The 22,010-nt window shown below is 43.8% G+C and overlaps 1 protein-coding gene across 4 annotated transcripts in view; it reads right to left on the bottom strand.

Moving 5' to 3' along the window:
* The window catches only part of LOC135208425 (vacuolar protein sorting-associated protein 53 homolog), a 308,005-nt gene that overhangs the window by 137,791 nt on the left and 148,204 nt on the right, over nucleotides 1-22,010 (bottom strand). For all 4 annotated transcript variants that reach the window (XM_064240578.1, XM_064240579.1, XM_064240575.1 and 1 more), the window contains one exon: nucleotides 16,706-16,777. In XM_064240578.1, coding sequence (XP_064096648.1) covers nucleotides 16,706-16,777 — 72 coding nt within the window. The remainder of the gene's footprint in view (nucleotides 1-16,705; nucleotides 16,778-22,010) is intronic.

Raw genomic sequence — 22,010 nt, 5'->3', positions numbered from 1 at the left:
TGATGTGTAGCTGCTTGTCTTTCGCACTCCAAATGCCTGATGCAATGAGGTCCCGTAGATGAGGACCCCAACCCGTGAGAGAGGCATCTGAAAACAGAAGGAAGTCTGGAGGAGGAGAATGCAGAGGGATACCCACCACGAGATTCTAGTCTTCCAACCACCAATGAAGGTCTTGCCTCCCTCTTCGGACAGAGGAACTCTCTGTAGAGGGGAATCTCCTGCCGGGGACCATAAGTCTTTCAATCTTCATTGCAGAGACCGAAGATGAAGACGACCATGAGGGACCAGCTTCTCCAAAGAAGACAAGATCTCTAGAAGGGCCTCTGGTCCAATGGAAAAACTTTCGACATTGCTGTATCTATAACCATACCTAGATAAAGAGCTTTCTGGTTGGGAACAAGATTTGACTTCTCTAGGCTTACTATTATGCCTAGCTTCAAACAAAACTGAAGAAGACAATCTCAGTCCTGCTACAGTTTCTTCCTGGAGCTTGCTAAGACCAGTCAGTCATGGACGTATCTTAACAAGCAAATCCCCTGAGCATGACCCATGTCGAGATGAGGGCAAAGACCTTGTGAACACATGAGGGGACGTGGTCATCCCGAAGCACGGGACCTTGAACTGATATTTCTGCTCTCCCAGAGTGAAGCGAAAAAACTTCCTAGGCAAAGGGTGAATAAGGAAGTAAGCATCCTTTAGGTCTATTGACAGCAAGAAGTCGTTGTCCCTCACTGCTGCTAACACTGTCTACGGCATCTCCATCTTGAACCTTGTCTTCCTGACTAAATGATTCAAGGTGGAAAGGTCAATGATGGTCTCCAGTTACCTGTCGCTTTTGGTGCTAGGAAAATGTGAATGTAAAACCCCGGAGAAGGATGCATAACTTCCTCTATCACACCCATGTTTTGCATTTTCAACACTTCCTCCAGAAGAGCTAAGAACTTTGGGGAATCGCGAGCATATGTGATTGAGAAAGGGTTTATCTGAGAGCGGGGAAGAGATGTTGAATGGTAGTAGATATCCCACCCATAGAACATCTACCACCCATTTCTCCAATCCATAACCTTGCCACTTGGACCACAGGCCTGCCAGGCATCCCCTTACTCGTGGCAAAGGAGAGGGAGAGCAGCCCACCCTATTGACAACCCCCTCTGCCCTTCCTCTAGAGCCCCTTCAAGGTTTGTAGGGGCAGGAATGAAAGGGACATTGCTGCTTGCTAGACTTAGCCTGAGAGGGGGAATGAGAGACCCTCGCCGAAGAAGATCCTCAGGGGACTTAACAGGCAAAGATCTTATCTGTCACGGAGGAGGAGGAGGAGGAGACAGGCGATGCGAACGTGCCTCCGACTTGGAAACCGCCTGATGAACTAACCTGTCCCAAGTATCTGCTCGTCGTCAGTCAATTATATTCTCTAAATCAGTCATCGGGAACAGAAACTGCAAATCAAGGAGACCCTCATTCCTGAGTTCCGATAAAGATTCAAACACCACTGAACTCGCCACCTTGGACAAAAATGCATCTCTCCTGGCTAGGAGGAGGTTGGCCAACAAGTTCGCACTAAGATGGGCCAGGTAAGAAAACGCCTTACCATTGGACTGCAACAGTCTAGTGAGTAAGGACGAACTCACTAAACCTCCTACAGACCTATCAAAAGCAATTTTGGCTATCGTGGCAGACCACATGAGACTGTCTGGAGGATGGAAATCGCTGTAGCTAAGGCCTCGTGACAACAAAGGACTTTCTGATCTAACTTGCTCTAGGGTTAAAACAGGTTTAAGTCGGATCATATCTGGGTTGAAGTAACAAGGCATCAAATTATAACTACTACATTAGTCAAATAATACTTCCTAAGCCACATGAGAGTACTAAGAAACTTGGACAACCCCTTGAAATGTAGAGAGCCATCTCAGTCCACCACCAAAGTGTTCACACACTGCAAGACGTACCAAGTGGGGCTCAACAGGGGAAGTTCAAAAGAAGTCCTAGGATCCTGACTGGCACCCAGCAAGGCTTCTATGTACGTAGGGGTGTTAGAAGACTGAGCTTGCATCCTACACTCAAGATTGTTGAACTCACGAATGAGATCAACAACCTCTGCGAAGGAATACAAAAACTCGAGTGTCCCCCTCCTACTGCTCCGGCAACGGTGACCAATGACATGAAGAAGAAGGCTTGGCAGTATTGTCCTCATTTTGCAGCAACACTGATGAAGCTTTCCTAGGGAGCCTAGCATTCTGGACATTATTGGTAGGAGAGAATTCTCTAACACTCAAGTCCCTGCTACCGAAGGTGCCCGAACGTCATCAAGCAACGACACTTGTGCACGCCTCATATGCACAGGTGTTGCCAGATCTCACAGATTCCTTGCTTTACAATCTTTGATTGTTTTAACCGGTTACCAACTGGCACTTGGAAAGTAATCCTATTGTTAAGACCGAAGGTTTGTTCCACATATGAGCAACTGCAGGTTGTGGGGCACACCAATGCTAGGGCATGGGTTATGCGTCAGTTTTTTACTGAATGGGTAAATCTCGTCTTTGGTCCTGCAGTGAAGAAATATCTTCAATAAAAACTCCTGATAAGAGCATTAATAATCCTTGATAATGCTCCAGCCCACCCACCTGGTCTTGAAGATGATTCTCGATGAGTTCAAGTTAGTGAAAGTCCTCTACCTCCCACCCAACACGACTCCAATCTTACAACCTATGGATCAGCAGGTCATGTCCAACTTTGAAAGGCTTTACACAAAGCACTTGTTATGCAGCTGCTTTGATTTGTTTGTTTGTTTGTATGGTGCTTTTACGTTGCATGGAACCACCAGTGGTTATTCAGCAACGGGACCAACGGCTTTATGTGACTTTCGAACCACATCGAGAGTGAACCTCTATCACCAGAAATTCACATCTCTCACTCCTCAATGGAATGGCCGAGAATCAAACCCGCAACCACCGAGGTGGGACGCTAATACCATACCAACCACGCTGCTGAGGTGCTGCTGCTGCTTTGAGGTGACTGAAAATACAAATCTAATCCTTCAAGAGTTTTGGAAAGATCACTAAAACATCGTGATATGTTTGCGCATTATTGACTTGGCATGGCAAGAGGTTACCAGAACCTTGAACTCGGCATGGAAAAACTTATGACCTGATGTTGTTGCAGACAGGGACTTCGAAGGATTTGAACCTGAGACCGACCTAGAAGAGTTGGAGGAGATTGTCCCTCGGAACGTCGATGGGTCTGGAGGTAGATGAGGGTGACATAAACGAGCTTGTCGAGGAACACGAGGAGGAACTCTCAACTGAGGAGTTGAAGGAGCTACAGATGATGCAACATACAAAGCTTCTGCATGAGATTAGTAGTGAGGAGGAGGTAGAGCCGGAGGAAGTGATTTCTACAAGTTAAATTAAAGACATGCTGGCAATGTGGGAGAAGCTTTCAAGTTTCATTGAAAAGAAACACCCAGAAAAAGTTTCAACTGGTCATGCTTCAGCACTTTTTAATGACATTTGTTTGTCACATTTCCATAACATTTTAAAAGGCAAGCAAAAGCAAACCTCTTTGGATAGATTTTTATTCAAAAGCCCTGCAAGTGAAAGGGCCGAAAGTGCAGCCAAAAAGGCAAAAACAAGTGATGATTCAGTGAAAAATGTAGTACAATACGTAATGTTAAGTTAAGAGAGTGCATTTTTTTTACAATTAAGTTTTTTCAGTTTCATTTTAAGTAAGGAAAGTACAGCTTTAGTTTTGTTTAAAGAAAATGCAGTTTTAGTTTACATTTAGTGTTAAGAAAGTGCAGTTTTAGTTTACGTGTCTACAGTGCCTGCATCCCTTCCTCCCTCCCTCCCTCCTCCACTATTCACCTCCATTAGCTGCACTCGTCTGTCTCCAAGGTAAGAATACAGTACTAAATAACACTTTTCTTTTATTTCATATATTTGTTATGCATTGGTTAAGTATACATGTGTGTTTCTTAATAAAAAGCATGTCTTTTTTCATAATTTATGATGGTTTGAGGATGTTTCACAGGGCTGGAACAGATTAAATCTATTTCAGTTATTTTAAATGGGAGAAATTTGTTGGACATCTGAGTAGACTGACTTATGAGCTTGGTTACGGAACGAATTAAACTCTTATCTCAGGGTATTACTGTATAAGGGTTCAGTGATGTGTCTATATGACTCTTCTCACTTCACCAGTGAAGTTATCACAGATAATGATGCCTGGGGGAATCTTCAGGGAATATAATTCTGTAACCTTCTGAAGGGTTGAAAAAAATCCTGGGTCTCTCCAACAAGCCTCCCATTTTCCAAAGGCTGCCTTAACACAGCACTCAACTGGAGTCACCTTGTTTGGTAATGCATATTTAGTGCTGAAAAGGCTCTTTGAAAATATCTTGGGGTCCTCATGTTCAAACTACAGTTCTTTTCTTTTGCTTCCATATATATGCGGTTGAGTGTGATCGCTAAGGAATACGGCCAAAATCCGTCAACGATAGGCACCATTCTTAAGCAGAAGGAAGCCATCAAAGCAGCTACACCTTCCAAGGGCATGACTATTTTGTCCAAAAAGAGGAGCCAAGTGCATGATGAGATGGAGAGGCTGCTTCTTCTATGGATTGAGGACAAAGAAATCGCTGGCGATATGATAACCGAGATGGCAATCTGCCAGAACGCCAGTGCTATTTTCGGCGATTTGATTGCTCAGGCCGAAGATGACGGAGGAGAAGGGACATCGACGGCAACCCCAGACTTCAAAGCTTCTCGGGGGTGGTTTGATAAATTCTCTAAACAGACTGGCATCATTCGGTGGTGAAGAAATTGAAATTTTGTAAAAAAAAAAAAAAATTTAATTTTAAGTTTTTTGTTAAGTGTTAATGTTTTCTGCCATATGTTAATGTGTTTCGTAAAGTTTAGTGTTAATGTTTCCTGTCATTTTTAATGTGTTTCGTAAAGTTAAGTGTTCAAGTTTTCTGCCATTTGTCCTCCTCCTCTGTCGCCACTTTCGGAAATCGCCTAACTCGAAAGGTAAGGCTCCACATTTTACTACATACGTACATATGTACGTACAGTATTTCTTTGTACCATGTACAGTAATACAGTAGTACCTCGAGATACGAAAGGCTCAACTTACGAAAAATCCAAGTTACGAAAGCCAATGCGAAAAATTTTACTGCTCTACATACAAAAAGTTTTCAAGATACGAAAGGTTTCTGAAAGTCCGAGATTCGCCCCATAACAATTTTGAAACTCGCGCCGCAAGCCGCCATCTTAGTGCTAGTAGACTCGCCACCATCCTCCTGCTCTCCCATTGGTTCCTGATGCTAGCCAAGCCATAAGATCCTTCTCTCTGATTGGACAGCATCCCTCCCATCATGCATCTTCTATACGTACGTGCTGGCGTCCCTTAGCTCGGCCACTCCGCACCCGAAACTTTACCGTACGCAATCGGCATTCGTTCGCTCCAACGATTTCGTTTAGTAACGTAAATTCGTTAGTGATTTCGTTGCAGTACACATTATCGTGTTGTGCAAAGACTGTATTATTACGTATTTGTGTAACTTTACGTAAATTAACGTAGTCATGGGTCCCAAGAAAGTTGAAATTCACGGAAAGAAGCGCATGCTGTCTCTGGAGACAAAGATGGAGATCATAAAGAAGTACGAAGCTGGTATGCGATTGAGTGTGATCGCAAAGGAATACGGCCATAATCCGTCGACAATAGGCACCATCCTTAAACAGAAGGATGCCATCAAAGCAACTACACCATCGAAGGGCATCACTATTTTGTCCAGGAAGAGGAGCCATGTGCACGATGAGATGGAACGGCTGCTCCTCATCTGGATAAAAGACAAAGAAATCGCTGGCGATACAGTAACGGAGACAGCAATCGCTCACAAGGCCAGTGCTATTTTCGGCGATTTGATTGCGCAGGCGGAAGACGAGGGAGGGGAAGGGACTTCAACGCCAACCCCAGAGTTCAAGGCTTCGCATGGCTGGTTCGAGAAATTTCGTAAACGGACTGGCATCCATTCGGTGGTGCGTCATGGGGAGGCTGCCAGCTCGGACACGAAAGCGGCCGAAGCCTTTAAAAAGACGTTCGACGAGATGATGACCAAGGAAGGCTACAGTTCTCAGCAAGTCTTCAACTGTGATGAGACTGGCCTTTTTTGGAAAAAAATGCCTCGTCGGACATACATCACGGAGGAAGAGAAGAAGCTACCCGGGCATAAGCCTATGAAAGACAGGCTTACGCTCGCACTTTGTTCGAACGCCAGTGGGGATTGCAAGGTGAAGCCCCTACTGGTGTATCACTCCGAGACTCCTCGAGCCTTCAAGGCCCACAAAGTGTTGAAGGAGAAGCTTCCAGTGATGTGGAGGGCTAATGCAAAAGCCTGGGTAACGAGGCTTTTGTTCACCGAGTGGGTAAATCTGTGTTTCGGCCCGACTGTGAAGAGTTTTTTGCAAGAGAAGCGCCTCCCCCTGAAATGTCTGCTGGTGTTGGACAATGCCCCTCCCCACCCTCCTGGCCTCGAGGAAGATATCCTAGCGGAGTATTCCTTCGTTAAGATTCTTTTTCTTCCGCCCAACACCACCCCTCTCCTCCAGCCCATGGACCAGCAAGTGATAGCGAACTTTAAGAAGCTGTACACGAAACATCTTTTCAAGAGATGTTTCGACATCACCGATACCACAAACCTCACCTTGCGTCTATTTAGGAAGGAGCATTTCGACATCGTCATTTGCATCCGACTCATTGACCTAGCTTGGCAGGAGGTTTTGAGGCGAACCTTGAATTCCTCGTGGAGGAAACTCTGGCCTGATGCCGTATCCGCCAGAGACTTCGAGGGATTCGACGTGGGCGAAGCTGGTACTGCAGAGTCAGAAACAGTTGATGATCCCGAAACTGTTTTGGAACCAGATCTTGATGAGATCGTTGCACTCGGCAAGTCCATGGGGCTGGTCGTCGACGAGGACGATATCAATGACCTTCTCAAGGAGCACCAAGAGGAGCTTACGACGGATGACCTGAAGGAGTTGGAGGCCATGCAACTTAACGTCGTTCAAGAGGAGTTCTCTAGCAGAGGCGAGGAAGAGGAGGAGGAGCCTATGACAACGGCAGAAATTAAGGATATTCTAGGCGCTTTTCATAAAGTGCAATTGTTTATCGAAAAAAGACACCCCGAAAAGGCTCACACAGGTTGTATGCTTGCGCAGTTCGATGACGTTTGCTTGAGTCGTTTCAGGAACATTGTGAAAAGTAGGCAGAAGCAATCTTCCTTGGATCGTTATTTTTTAAAGAGGCCTTCAGCATTAGCAGGAGTAAGCAAAAAGGAAGAACCAAGTGATATAAAACAGAAAGTTGAAAGCAAAAAGGAAGAACCAAGTGATGAAAAACAGAACGTTGAAAGCGATGGAGAAAAAAAAAAAAAAAAAAAAAAAAAAAAAAGACCTACGTAAAAATAAAAAAGTTAAAAATAAAAAAAAATAAAAAAAAAATGTTTACGTAATTTCTAGATTTTTGTAAGTTAAGTGTTACAGTTTTGTTAAGGAGTTTCGTAAATTTTAGTTTGTTCATGAAACTTACCTGACAGATATATATATAGCTGTATTTTCTGAAGTCCGACAGAATTTAAAAATTCGCGGCACACGCAGTGGGCGGCCAGGTGGTAGTACCCATTCCCGCCGTGGGAGGCGGATATCAGGAACTATTCCCATTTTCTATTCATATTTTTTCTGTCGCCGGTCGGTAAACAACTGTTTACAGACCTCCGCCTAGGATTTTGAAAACTTCATTAGCCGCTTAAGTATCCTAATTATTCTTTCGATTATCTTGGATTTGTGGCTAGGCATACGCTATCGTAAATTTTTTCATTTGATGTCTGAAGCTAGTTAGCCTAGTTTCAGACTTTGTTGTCTGCATGGTAAGGTGAGGCTACCGGAACTTTCGGTAGACACTCACTTAGTAGATATGACGTTTACATGTTTTCTTTGCATAAGTTCAATGTAATTAGTGTAATGTGTGACTGATTACGGAAGAAGCAGGTTTCATGTACGCATTTTAGAGCGTGTTAGAATCAGGAGTTTTCCTCCACAGTAAACAGAAGTTAGAAATAATGAACCTTCTAACCTCCTGTAGTTTTTATTTTGCCTAACCCTGTGGTATGGCTTACGGGCCTAGAAGAAGTGTCTGCTAGAGGATTACATCAAGTAATCTTAGACTAAAGTGCTCGCTCTCCAATCAGTGTTGTGAAGTGTAGTGCCCCTTGTGTTGTGGAGGGGGCGTCAGATCGGCCCCATAATGCCTCTAGGCCTGGACCTCTGTCGGACTCCCAGGACTCAGGGAGAGGGCATGTCGAAAGCCGCAAGAGGGTTACGGGGGCTCCCCACCGATCTGGCGTCCCTTCGGCAGAACCTGTTGACGCTTCCCAGGCTGCTAAAGATCGTGCACGTGCACGAATCTTGAAGGATTGCTTCTCGTCCTCCGAGGCGTCCTCCCCACACAGGGGTTGGAGTTCTCGGAAGGACTCGCGCCTCCTAAAGAAGCTTTAGAGAAGAGGACGCTTCACGTCCTCTCTCTCGTCACGAGAGGATGAAAGAGTAAGAGACCACATTTTCCCTTTTAGAAGAATGCACTGGCTCTTTTCCTAAGGGACATTTAAGGAGGCTCATTCATCTTGCCAGAAGAGTGATTTGAGCCTCCTGCGAGTGAACGCTCATGTATACATCATTTATACATTATTAAGGAGGCTCATTCATCTTGCCAGAAGAGTGATTTGAGCCTCCTGTGAGTGAACGCTCATGTATACATCATTTATACATTATTAAGGAGGCTCATTCATCTTGCAGAAGAGTGATTTGAGCCTCCTGCGAGTGAACGCTCATGAAGTTAGAGCTGTTTCAACCTCGCTAGCATTCCAAAAGAATTTGGTAATCAAGGACATTCTTGATTCCACCTTTTGGAGGAGCAACTCAGTATTCGTCTCCTCTCCTCATGGCGCTCCGTATACGTTATGTAACATTCGCTTTAACTTCGAAAAAGCAAGCTGATAAGTTTGACGGCCGGCAAGCTGCTTTGCACAGTCAAACAACTTATGTCTCTGGTCTGCATAAGAAGGGCAATTTAGACGTGAGGAAGCTTTTGGAGGTGCTCGACGTCCTGTAAGTAGAGACATTCTCCAGGACGCTCGGCAAGCACCTTGCGGAAGACGAAAGCCATACGTCTTCCTTTAGTGTTCACACTCTTCAGGAGCAGCGTGCGGCTCTCCATGGAGACTCGCATGAGGACGTCCCTTAAAAATATTCAACGTCATACGCAAAACGCGGTTCGTCATAACATTGAGATGTTGGCAAGGTCGCTCGCCAGGACGCCTCTTGGCGGGCCTTGCATGCATCAAGGCGCTCAACGAGTTCCTCTCTGGAACGTCGTTCAGAAAGAACTTGGTGTTCTCTGCTCAGACACAGCGTAGCTAAGCAGGACGTTTTTTGAGGACGCTCAGCAGGACGCTTTCCAGGACGCTAAGCAGGACGCTTTTGAGGACGCTCGGCAGGACGCTTTTGAGGACGCTCAGCAGGACGCTTTTGAGGACGCTCAGCAGGACGCTTATGAGGACGCTTTTGTGGACATTCGCCAGGACGCTTCGGTGGAAGCTCGGCAGGACGCTTTGCGAGAGAAAAGACTTGTTGAAGGCGTCTTATTTGCTGTTGAGGACATTTCTTTACAGAAATTTTTAAAAAGGATTCGGAGTTAGCAGAAAGACATACCCGAATTTTTTCTTCGATCCCCTCTTTCTCTTCATCGATTTCTTTGAGAATCGGGAAGATTATATACTCGGATTCCTGGGTGACTTTCGGTCATGTTAAAGGGTTTTCCCCTATTAGCAAAGTGCTAATAGTTTTGTCAAGTCAGGACGTTTTCCCCATTGTCATTTAAGTGGGGGACCCCTCATAAATGGGGTAGTTCTCATTGTCATAGATTTTACCGTTTTTATCGTTTAAGCGGATAAACTCATTAACAAATTTCGGAAGAGCTCTCATTCATTTTCAGAGGCTCATCCGGGGAGTAAGAAAAAGACTTGTAGACTAGATCCAGGAAGTCTTATGTCCAATATCATAAGAACATTGAACGGTCCTTTTCGATCCTCGGTTCTCTTGATGATCTCTATTCGAATATTACTCCCTTTTCTTGGCAAAGAGTCTTGGCAAAGAGTCAAGGAGTTCTTTTAAAAAAGTCTCATTCATTAGAACGTGGACAGTCGGTTTCCCTTTCTTTCTCTCTTCCTCGTCGAGGAAAGATGTAGTAGAGAATTTGATGTTCAAATTACTACAATACTTATGTAGTTTATCTTTGCGTCATTTTGCTAATGCATGGGTCAAGTCATTTACGCATATCGTATTTACCTCTGCGGATAGAAGCCGAAAGAACTGTTGTTCTAATGTATTTATTTGACACTCCCTTCAACCTTCCAAGAGTTTTCGGAGTAAGAACAACTCTTCAGGTATTGTTACGACAACACCAACTCAGCTTCTGTATTTAGCGAATTCTGTTTCGTTTAAATACGCCTGCTTGAGAGTTTCCTTTTGCTCGATAATATCATACCTATTCCTTCGTAAAGGGAGTAGCTGGCAACTCAGGCAGTTAGTATTCTGTTCACCATTGAAGCTTTCCTTCGAGGAAGACTTCTCCTTCACTCTCTTTGATAGAGATCGAAGGTGGTCGATCTCCAATCCTTATTTTGTTTTCTTGAAGGAAAGAATTTAGGATGGAGATCGTTGTTCAGAATCCTATAAATATACTACTTATATTAACCTCGCGACATGATTCTACTAAGCAGTTGAATTGTCCGAGGGGTAGGCGCATATCCTAGTTTTTCTACGGATTGCGACTTAGACGAGAAGTATTCTAATTGAACTGCAACTCGGGGTTGCCTGCAACCTCCCAGGAGTTTGTTTCAATTTTATATACTTATGGTTTGTCACGACAACACCATTTCAACTTTTATATTTACCGAAATTCGTTTCGCCTAAATATAATTGCTCGAGCATATCTTTTATGCTCGGTGGTTCTAGCCGAACGCATTCCTTTGTGGAATATGGATTACCTGGCAACTCAGGATGACGAGTCAGCGGGAGCTCAGGCTCTGCTACTGCGTATTGAACTGCCTGTGCCTGATAGCCGCTCAGTATCAGCTGGGCCTCCGAGATGCACGGTTGTTTATGTCTCTCTCTCTCTCCCCTGCTTTGATTGACTACCGAACCGTATCTCTGCCCAACAATCTAGGACTTAGGTCTCTGATTAAAGGGGATTCTCGCAATTATGAAGGACCATCTACTGCTGTGACGATAGATTCCATCGCCTTCGATATTGCGAGAATTTTCAACAGAGATATCTCTTAGACTTATTCATTTTACTGTTTACCGCACGGTAACAGAAGTCTGTACAAGTCTCCCGCTGCATCGCACTGATAATGCGAATGATTTTGCAGACATCTGAGTTTGTCTTTAAAATATCTCATATTCGTAGGTGTACAATTGTTCATTGTTCATCCCGAATTAACAGATATGTCATAAAGACATCGCCTACTCTCCGACCTGACAGCTCTACTTCCAAATGTTCAGCCCATGAGAAGCAGTCCTTCAGGCGGCTTCCCCCTGTGTTTTCATTACTGAAGAACGCCCCGCTTTCATTGCAACTACGACTTCTCACCGGACAGCAATGAAATAGCGGTTAGCGTTTTCAGTCATTTGTAAGCACAGGTTCAGAATCTTGAGAATCCTTCTCTCGATTCGTCTGTGAAGACGTAGGTTGCATTCAATATCTACCTTCGTCTTCAACGGTACATAGCGATAAGATCTTCAAGAGATGGCAGTCTCTTGGCCAAGGCAAAGCAGTGCTGCCTATTTTCAGTGTTCAATCGGAGGAGGCCGTTTCTGGAGTAAGTGAAGGGAAATGACTATTCCTCCAACTCGACCTCTGTGAATTTCCTTATGGTTCTATCTTTCCGTCTGAAGTATGAGATAAGCTAGAAGTCCTAACTATTGTAGAATATGCAAATATGTTGTTGACGGCCTCTAGGCTCAGAGATTCGGTTCTGTCAAACAACAAAGCTTCACGATCTTTGAGGTCTGTGGAGATCTTGAAATTCTCTGGATCAAAGGTTCCAGCATGGAACTTAGACGTAGTCTGAGTTTCTGATGCCAAAAGCATTTCGAACCTATCCTTTCTGCGAACTTAATACACGTGACCAGAAAGGCTAATATTCTAACCGCTCTAGCCACGGCAAAGAGGTTAGTGAGGTTTTAGCCATCTTCAGAGGTTTTGGCTTTAAAGGACATAATGCGGTCTGTCCTCTAAGCCTTCCGTTCTTGATAAGAACGAAAACCTGTCTAACCCTTGACCCGAAGGCTTGGAGACCAAGGGTATGGCACAAATTATTGGGCAAGGGCATTAGAGTCCTGTGCCCTGTAGGGTCTCTCAAGTTTTATCTTGATAAAACTATAGAAAGTCAAGGTCAACGGACAATCTGCGGTGCTCCGTAAAAAGACCAGACTGGTTCATGTCCAAGAACACCCTGGCATTATAGCCAAGGAGTTCTTTTAAGAGGTCTATCTTAGTGGCATAAAGATTTAGATTTTTTCTTATTATGAATGCTCAAGAAGTGGGCGCGGCCTCGGAAGCATTTCAACAGCATGACACTCAGTAACATCCTGATTCCAACGCTAGCGAAGCACTCTGTTCGTTACACTCCCGACAATCTCTGTCGTAAGACCAAGATGGTTCATGTCAAGGAAAACTGGCTTATAGCAAGGAGTTATTTTAAGAGGTCTCATTTCATTATTTGCATAAAGATTTGAGAATTTTTCTTAATATGATGTCAAGAGGTGAGGGCGCGGCTCGGAGATCAACAGCACTCAGTAACACCTGAGTGCCACGCTTTAGCGAAGCAACTCTGTGTTCGCTTCACACTCCCGACGGGATGTGAAGACGACATTTGAGATCTGTAAGTCGCTAGGACCATACATTTCCGTAGATATATTATTGGGGGCAGGAAGCAACACGAATCCTATCCTATAGAAAAGGGATAGGTGTGCTTTTAACTTTGAAGGGTTGGTCGCTTGAGGCGCGTTCCTTTTCTTTAGCCTAGAAGTTATGGAACTAACTTTGATAGGTTAGGTCAGGTGGTGGTTTTAGCTTCGGTGCCCTCAGAAGTATGGTCATATGGTCTAGTCACATTGTGGTCACGCCCCCGTTGACAGATCATCTAGAGCGCACCAGCATTACAGGTCTCTACCTCGCTGGCAACTCTAGTAACGCAGAAGTAGACTTTGGGGTGACAGTAATCACGAAGTCGGCTATGCTAACAGGTGAGGAACCAAGATGTATATCATCTACTTAATTTAGTTTCCCAAAAAATCCTATTCTGTCTCTTCCCACCATCCGAAGGTGGGATTCAGCTATATATATATCTGTCAGGTAAGTTTCATGAACAAAATGTTATTGTTATAATACAATTAAGTTTGTTCATACTTACCTGGCAGATATATATATAGCTGTATTTTCTGAAGTCCGACAGAATTTAAAAATTCGCGGCACACGCAGTGGGCGGCCAGGTGGTAGTACCCATTCCCGCCGTGGGAGGCGGATATCAGGAACTATTCCCATTTTCTATTCATATTTTATCAGTGCCACTGTCTCCTGAGGGGAGGTGGGTGGGCACTTTAATTATATATATCTGCCAGGTAAGTATGAACAAACTTAATTGTATTATAACAATAACATTTTTATGGTTTTCCTTAAATTTTTTGTGTGTTTTCATAAAGTTAAGTGTACGTACGTACATACGTTATCTGCCGTTTGTCCTCCTCCTCCTCTGCCGCCACTATCGGAGATAGCCTCACTCAAAAGGTAAGCTTCCACATTTTACGTTACAGTAATAATATTTCTTGTACACTAATATACACTTTATTTACAGGTTTTCGATTTTTATTCTTAATTTAGGTATTGAATGGTCCAAATTGTTGTAGTATTTCATTGTTTATAGGTCAATTTAGCTTTATTATGAAATTTAATGGGGTGTTTTTGGAGGGCTTGGAACGGATTAGCCATTTTACATGTAAAATGTGTTCCAAGATACGAAAAACTCATTATACGAAGGCCGCCTCGGAACGGATTAATTTCGTATCTCGAGGTACCACTGTACACTTTATTTACAGGTATGTAGTACATATTAGTAGTAGTATATGTAGTTTAAGTTAGGTATTGAATGGTCCAAATTGTTATATTTCATTGTTTATTGGTCAATTTAGCTTTATTATAAAATTTACTGGGGTGTTTTTGCAGGGCTTGGAACGAATTAGGCAATTTACATGTAAAATGTGGTTCAAGATACGAAAAAATCAGGTTACGAAGGCCGCCTCGGAACGGATTAATTTTGTATCCTGAGGTACTACTGTACTGGCAACCGAGATGCAAACTAAAGACTATCTGAAGAGAATTGATGCACTGATGGGAGCTGTGGCGCTGATGGGCGCTCGGGCACTAATGGAGGCTCGGGTGTCAAAGGGAGCTAAGAGAGCACTCCGAAGCCAATGGGCGCTCTGGCACTAACGAGTGCTTTGAAGTCTCCGGGAGACTAGAGGCCAAAGAATGCACAGGCGCTGACATATACTCAGGTGCATGATGCTTCTTAGGACTAGAAGGGTGTTCAGCTGGCACTGCATAATCAGAAACTGACAGAAGCACTGGAGCTCCTTCTAGAGAAGACACAAACACATTACTACGAGTCTCCTCCAAGAACTCGGAAACCGAATGCAGAGCTGACGAGCAAGGGGCAGGAGGAGTAACCGGTGCCAACAGATGCTTGGATACTGTCCTTGGTGTAGGAACACCCACTGGTGTGCCACTAACTTGCTCTAAAGATTTTGTAGAGGAGAAAGAACGTCTCCTGGATGTTTGTTTGTATGGTGCTTTTACGTTGCATGGAACCAGTGGTTATTCAGCAACGGGACCAACGGCTTTACATGACTTCCGAACCACGTTGAGAGTGAACTTCTATCACTTGAAATACGCATCTCTCACTCCTCAATGGAATGGCCGAGCATCGACCCCGTGACCACTGAGGTGGGACAGTAATACCATACCAACCACGCCGCTGAGGCCCTCATCTTCTGGATGAAGGAGGCTTTTCTGGCACAGACTGTCCTTCCACATAAGGAACGTCCTGGGAGAATCTCTACTGGACTGTCCCAGAAACTACAAGAGGAGTGTTGCTCAGTAGGAAGATCATAAACCTTCTTAGAAGGAACAGGAGAGTGAATCTGTCCACACTTGTCTTTTCAATGGACGGGATTCATCCACAAAGTGCCATTGGCACCTAGGCGTTGATTCCTCTGAGCTAGACACATTCGAGGAAAGACAACACACTTCCTTAGAGATGCCTTTCCAGAGGTGCTCTGTCGAGGCCTGGGATACGACAACAGAATCAACCCAGGGGGTGACTAACTGTGGGCAGACCCCACTGACCTCCCTTGGGCCACCAGTATGACTCTTCCCAGGTTTAGGGAAGCATGCCAGGGAACTTTTTCTAGGAGAATCAGTGGGACAAGCAGCCACCTCCTCCACCTTACTAGCACTTGCACTTTCATCAACTTTACTTATCTTGTCCATGAGAACTTTGACTGAAGCTCCCAATTGTTCCATGGCCTGCAGCATCATAGAAAATTTCTTATCTACTCACTATTCGAGGCTGGCAATGGGATTGGGTTCGGGTGCAAGGGAGCCAGGGTTAGGATTGCACTTTGTACAGCTTGAGACAAGGGAACAAGTGTAACAGAAGGAGTAAGAAATATACACATCAACGTCTACCTGACTAGCTAAGGACTTCCTACCGCTAGCCCTATAAGCCACTTTCCTCTTTTTATCTCTTTCAAGCTTATTCGTACGAGTCTTTAAAGTCTTCCACACCTTATCTTACCAATTCTCAAGTTAATTAAGGTGAAAAAATCTAACCCCAACAACTAGTGCAAATAGACTGCTTTTTGCTGCAATACCTAATGCTTTGAGTACTAGCACTGGACATCGCCGGCTAACGTAAAAAAAAAAGTCCTAAGTCTAAATTGAGACAAAACCAAATCAAAATCCTAATAGTACTGGATTCCTGATAATTACTGATCAATGCCAAAATGGCTACCAAAGGTAATTGTACTTCACTAAATGCCTGAGACATCTACTGAGAAGATTCTACTGGATTTAAAATTCCACTGCTGCTAACCACTGTTACGGTCATCAGCCAGCAGAAACAACTGATTTGATTTGCAGGGTTGGTTCCTCTCTACCCTAGTAGTGAGTAGAGTGGTCGCTTAGCCAAACAAAATAACGCCACCAGGAATTTTCAAAATTCTAGCTGCTGATGGATAGTGAAACTATAGCTATGTAAATACTTGGTAAGTTGCATACATAAAAAAAAACAAAAAACAAAGGCACACTTCCAATTATCAAGCAAGCTGTGTTATGAATGCCAACATTAGGGATGATATGGAATTCCCTTCGGGAGCACATTTATTTTTAGAACTCTGCTCTTCCACTCACTCATCAGATACTGGGGCAAATAAAATAGGTGATTTGTCTATGTGAAACTTGATATGTTCCAAATTAAATAGCCCATGAAAATGTAACAAACCTAAAATACAACCATTAGGAATCCACTCACTTTTATATCCTGAAAACGAGTGAACAGCTCTGCAATGGCTTCCTGGGCATTTAGCAATGAGGCACGTCCATCCTGTATGTGTAAAAAGTCATTTTAGTAAAACTCATGTTCTAAGCATCACATGAATGCCTGTAAAGATATGAACAGAAAAATTAAAAAATTGTGTACCTCTTTCAGCAGCACTGTGCTGGAATTTGGTTGTTGTGTAACATTATATATGCTGTAAAGTATATGTAATGTTACACAGTAACTAAAATCGTTAAAGAAATACTTCTTTTTAGAGCTTTTCTTTCTGCAGTTATAATAAATGCTAACAATGATAAGACTGGGATTTTTTTCAATTTGTTTTTTCATCATTCATCACTGTACCCTTAACATACTACAAGTAAGGTACTGTAACAATCAATGAAGTTTAAGAGAGAGAGAAAAATCTATAAAAGGAAAATAGAAAAACATGAAAGTGGTGTCCAAGTGGTTGACCCGGTGAAGGAATATGGGGTGGTCAAACAAACACTTTCAAGTATGTTTAAAAAGTAAAGAGGCTATCACAGCAGCACATGTTGCTTGGGGAGTGAAATCTGTTACAAAACAGTCATACAACTGATAAGATGGAGAAATTGTTGTTAATTTGATAAAAGAAAAAACAGTTAGCTGGTGAGTATTTCTGAGGCCAACTTAATTTGAAAATAATGCAGACCTCTTGAAAAACATCCCTGAACAAGTGCTAATACAAGTAGCATTCAAGAATTCAAAGCCAGCCATGGGTGGTTTGAGAAAATTCAATACGATAAATGGTACCTACACACAGTGGGGTGAGGGATGAGGAGGCAGCCAGTTCTGACAAGGATGCTGTTGAGAAAAATGTTAGGGTGTTTAACCACTATACCAATTCTGAAGGTTTTGTTCCCCAACAGGTATTTCAATGCGAAGAAACAGGTCTGCTTTGGGAGAAAATGCCAAACAAGACCTATAATATTCAAGAGAAGAAGTCAGTGCCATGGCACAACCCGATGAAGGACAGCTAACTCTTTGTTCAATGGGAATGCATGTAAAATAAGTTAAATATGCTGTGGATGGCTAACAACGAGGCTCAGGTATTCAAGCAATTTTTTTTTACCGAGTGGATGAATGAAATACTCTGAGGAGGAATAATGTCTTTAAAGGCCTCCTGCTTATCCTCCAAGTTTGGAGGCCAAGTTACCCCCTAACGCAACTCTTCTCATCCAGCTCATGGACCAACAGGTCATCTTTAAATCAAAGGAATTCTCCACCAAAGCACTATTACAGAGGTGCTTTGAACTGACTTCTGATACAGAGCTGACACTACATAAGCCTCATAGTCAAAGCCTGGGGGATGTCTCTGCCTGGAGGAAACTGTGGCAAGGTACTGCAATGGAAAGGGACTTTGATGGATTGGAGGCTGAGCTTTGTGGTGGTGGATGTTGTATCTCTGGGCTAGCCCACTGGCTTAGGGTTGATGATGGTATGGAGGAGTTAGTGTAGGAGCACAAAGAGAAGCTCACCACACAATATGTTATTGTTATTATACAATTAAGTTTGTTCATACTTACCTGGCAGATATATATATAGCTGTATTTTCTGACGTCCGACAGAAATTTCAAAACTCGCGGCACACGCAGTGGGCGGCCAGGTGGTAGTACCCATTCCCGCCGCTGGGAGGCGGATATCAGGAACCATTCCCATTTTCTATTCATATTTTTATTAATGTCTCTGTCTCCTGAGGGGAGGAGGGTGGGCACTTTAATTATATATATCTGCCAGGTAAGTATGAACAAACTTAATTGTATAATAACAATAACATTTTGTTCATGCCACTTACCTGACAGATATATATATAGCTGAATCCCACCTTCGGATGGTGGGAAGAGACAGAATAGGATTTTTTAGGAAACTTAAATTAAGTAGATGATATACATCTTGGTTCCTTACCTGTTTGCAAAGTAGACTATGTGATTACTGTCACGTAAGGCTGCTTTTGCTTAATCACAGAGTTGCCAGCCAGGTGGAGACCTGTAGTGCTGGTGCGCTCTGGATGATCTGTCAACGGGTGCGAGACCTCAGCGTGACAAGATCATCGAGGCCATATAAATGAGGGCAACGAAGCAACTGACCACCACCTGACCAACTAATCACAAAAACCCCTTAAAACTAACTAAAGGATGGGAGATCTTCACATAAGACTCACCACAACCTAAAAACACAACAACCTAACTTAAACCTAACTAAGGGATAGGGAAAGAGCTACTTCCGGACCCCAATACTGTGTCCGCAGAAACGTATGGCCCCAGTGCATTACAATCGTCATAGATCGTTCTCACATCCCTTAGGTAATGTGAGGCGAAGACGGAGTTGCTCCTCCAAAAGGTGCAATCAAGGATGTCCTTGATTGACATGTTCTTTTGGAAGGCAAGAGAGGTAGCGACGGCTCGTACTTCGTGCGCTTTTACTCGGAAGAGGCTCAAATCAGTCTTCTGGAAAGATGAATGAGCCTCCCAAATGGTGTCCCTTAGAAAGAAAGCAACAGCATTCTTCGATAAAGGTAACTCTGGTCTCTTTACAGAGCACCAGAGGTTACCTGAGGGACCTCTTACCTCTTTCGTTCTATGCACGTAGAACTTGAGAGCCCTGACCGGGCTCAGGACTCTCTCTGGTTCTTGGCCCACCAAACTTGACATACCCTTGATCTCTAAAGACTTCGGCCAAGGGTTCGAAGGATTTTCATTCTTCGCCAAGAAAGTTGGGTTCAACGAAGCAGACAGCATTGTCCCCTTTGAATCCCAATAATAACTCTCTTAGCCGTCGCAAGAGAAGTTAGGAAAAGAGCCTTCCTTGTCAGGTTTCGAAGAGACGCTGTCTGAAGCGGTTCGAAAGTGCTTGACATAAGGAATTTAAGGACTACATCCAGGTTCCATGATGGAGGTCTCATTTGAGGAAACCTTCGAGGTCTCGAAAGACTTTAAAAGGTCATGAATATCCTTGTTGTCAGACAGGTCGAGGCCTCTCTGTGCCTAAAAACCGCTGACAACATGCTTTTATATCCCTTGATGGTAGGGACCGCTAATTTCTGCACGTTCCTGAGAAAGAGCAGAAAATCAGCTATCTGGTTCACAGAGGTCGAGGAAGAGGAAACTCCCTCCTTTTTACACCATGCCCTGAAGGAAGCCCACTTCGATTGATAAACAGCTCTTGTGGAAGCACGTCTCGCAAGTGCGATTGCTCTCGCAGCTGCTTTTGAAAAACCTCTCGCTCTGGCCAACTTTTCGATAGTCTGAACGCAGTCAGACCCAGAGCGGAGAGGTTTTGGTGAAACCTTTCGAAGTGAGGCTGTTTGAGTAGATCTTTCCTCCAGGGCAATGTCCTTGGAAGTCTACAAGGAAAGACATGACCTCTGTGAACCATTCTCTCGCTGGCCACATCGGAGCGATCAGGGTTAACCTCGTCCCTTCCGAGGCCGCAAACTTCCTCATGACTTCCCCCAGAATCTTGAATGGTGGGAAGGCGTATAAGCCTAGGCCCGTCCAATTCCAAAGCAAAGCGTCTACCGCGATTGCTTCTGGATCCAGGACCGGGGAGCAGTAAAGAGGAAGTCTCTTGGTCCTTGACGTTGCGAATAAGTCGACCAGTGGACGTCCCCACAACGTCCACAGGTCTCGACAAACGTCTTCGTTCAAGGTCCATTCCGTCGGTAGGACTTGGTCCCGACGACTGAGAAGGTCTGCCCTGACGTTTTGCACTCCTTCAATACCAAAAAAATCAATCAGATACTTAAAAGCGAGTCAATTTCCAAAAAATCCTGAGCAGAGGTCTGTAAACAGATGTTTACCGACCGGCGACAGAAAAAAATATGAATAGAAAATGGGAATGGTTCCTGATATCCGCCTCCCAGCGGCGGGAATGGGTACTACCACCTGGCCGCCCACTGCGTGTGCCGCGAGTTTTGAAATTTCTGTCGGACGTCAGAAAATACAGCTATATATATATCTGTCAGGTAAGTGGCATGAACAAATGCTGGATTTATAGGAGCAGAAACAGACAACAGCTAAGGAATTTTTTTTATTCATAATAAAAGAAATGTGGGAATATGGGGTGGGGGGTAAAGTTTCCCTAAAAAATAACACATGAAAAATGTGTTACACTCTCTGAATGACAATGCTGTCTAACTTTCAGGCCATTTTAAAATGCAGACAAAAACAAACATCATTGGGCAGGTCTTTAGCAAGAGAGAAACAAAGTGAGTCTCAAAAGAAAGATGTAGAAAGAGACAGAAAAAAAAGAAAAAAAAAGAACCATTAATACACAGTTGCCTCCCTTCCAAACAATAACATCTCACTTCTCTTCAACTCCTTGACCAACTTCCACAGAACCCATCAACTTTCCAAATGATAGGTAAGTGAAAAAAAATTGCATTTACCTTTATCTATACAGTAGTACCTTGGGATACGAAAGGCTCAACTTACGAAAAACTCGAGATACGAAAGCAAATACGAAGATTTTTGCGGCTCTACATACGAAAATTGTTCAAGATACGAAAGGTTGTTGCTGTAAAGTCCGAGATTCGCCTGGACCAACGATAACAATTTTAAAACTCGCGTGCCGCCAACTGAGTAGACTCGCCACCATCCTCCCGCTCTCCCATTGGTTCCTGTGCTAGTGACCGCCATAAGATCCTTCTCTCCTATTGGTCAGCACCTCTCCCACGATCCCATGATGCATCTACGTAGCGGCATGCTCTTTCGGCCACTTTGCGGCATCGTTGGTATCGTAAGCACGCGGAATTCGTTCGTTCTATACGATTTCGTTTATTAACGTAAATTCGTTAGTGATTTCGTTGAAGTATACTTTATCGTGTTGTGTGAGAACTTTACTGCATACATATACTACATAACATAATTATGTACAGTATATACGTAGTCATGGGTCCCAAGAAAGTTGAAGTTCACGGAAAGAAGAGGATGCTTTCCTTGAAGACGAAGATGGAGATATTTAAAAAGTATGAAGCTGGTATGCGACTGAGTGTGATTGCCCAGGAATACGGCCGAAATCCGTCGACAATAGGCATCATCCTTAAGCAGAAGAATGTCACCAAAGCAGCTACACCTTCCAAGGTCGTCACTATTTTGTCTAGCAAGAGGACCCACGTGCACGATGAAATGGAAAGGCTGCTTCTTGTCTGTATAAAAGACAAAGAAATCGCTGGCGATACGATAACGGAGACGGCAATCTGCCACAAGGCCAGCGCTATTTTCGGCAATTTGATTGCCCAGGCCGAAGACGACGGAGGGGA

The sequence above is a fragment of the Macrobrachium nipponense genome, chromosome 35, assembly GCF_015104395.2.
Source record: "Macrobrachium nipponense isolate FS-2020 chromosome 35, ASM1510439v2, whole genome shotgun sequence".
NCBI classification, from domain to species: Eukaryota; Metazoa; Arthropoda; class Malacostraca; order Decapoda; family Palaemonidae; genus Macrobrachium; species Macrobrachium nipponense.
The sequence above is the reverse complement of the archived record's forward strand: the minus strand, read 5'-3'. Positions and strand labels throughout refer to the sequence as shown.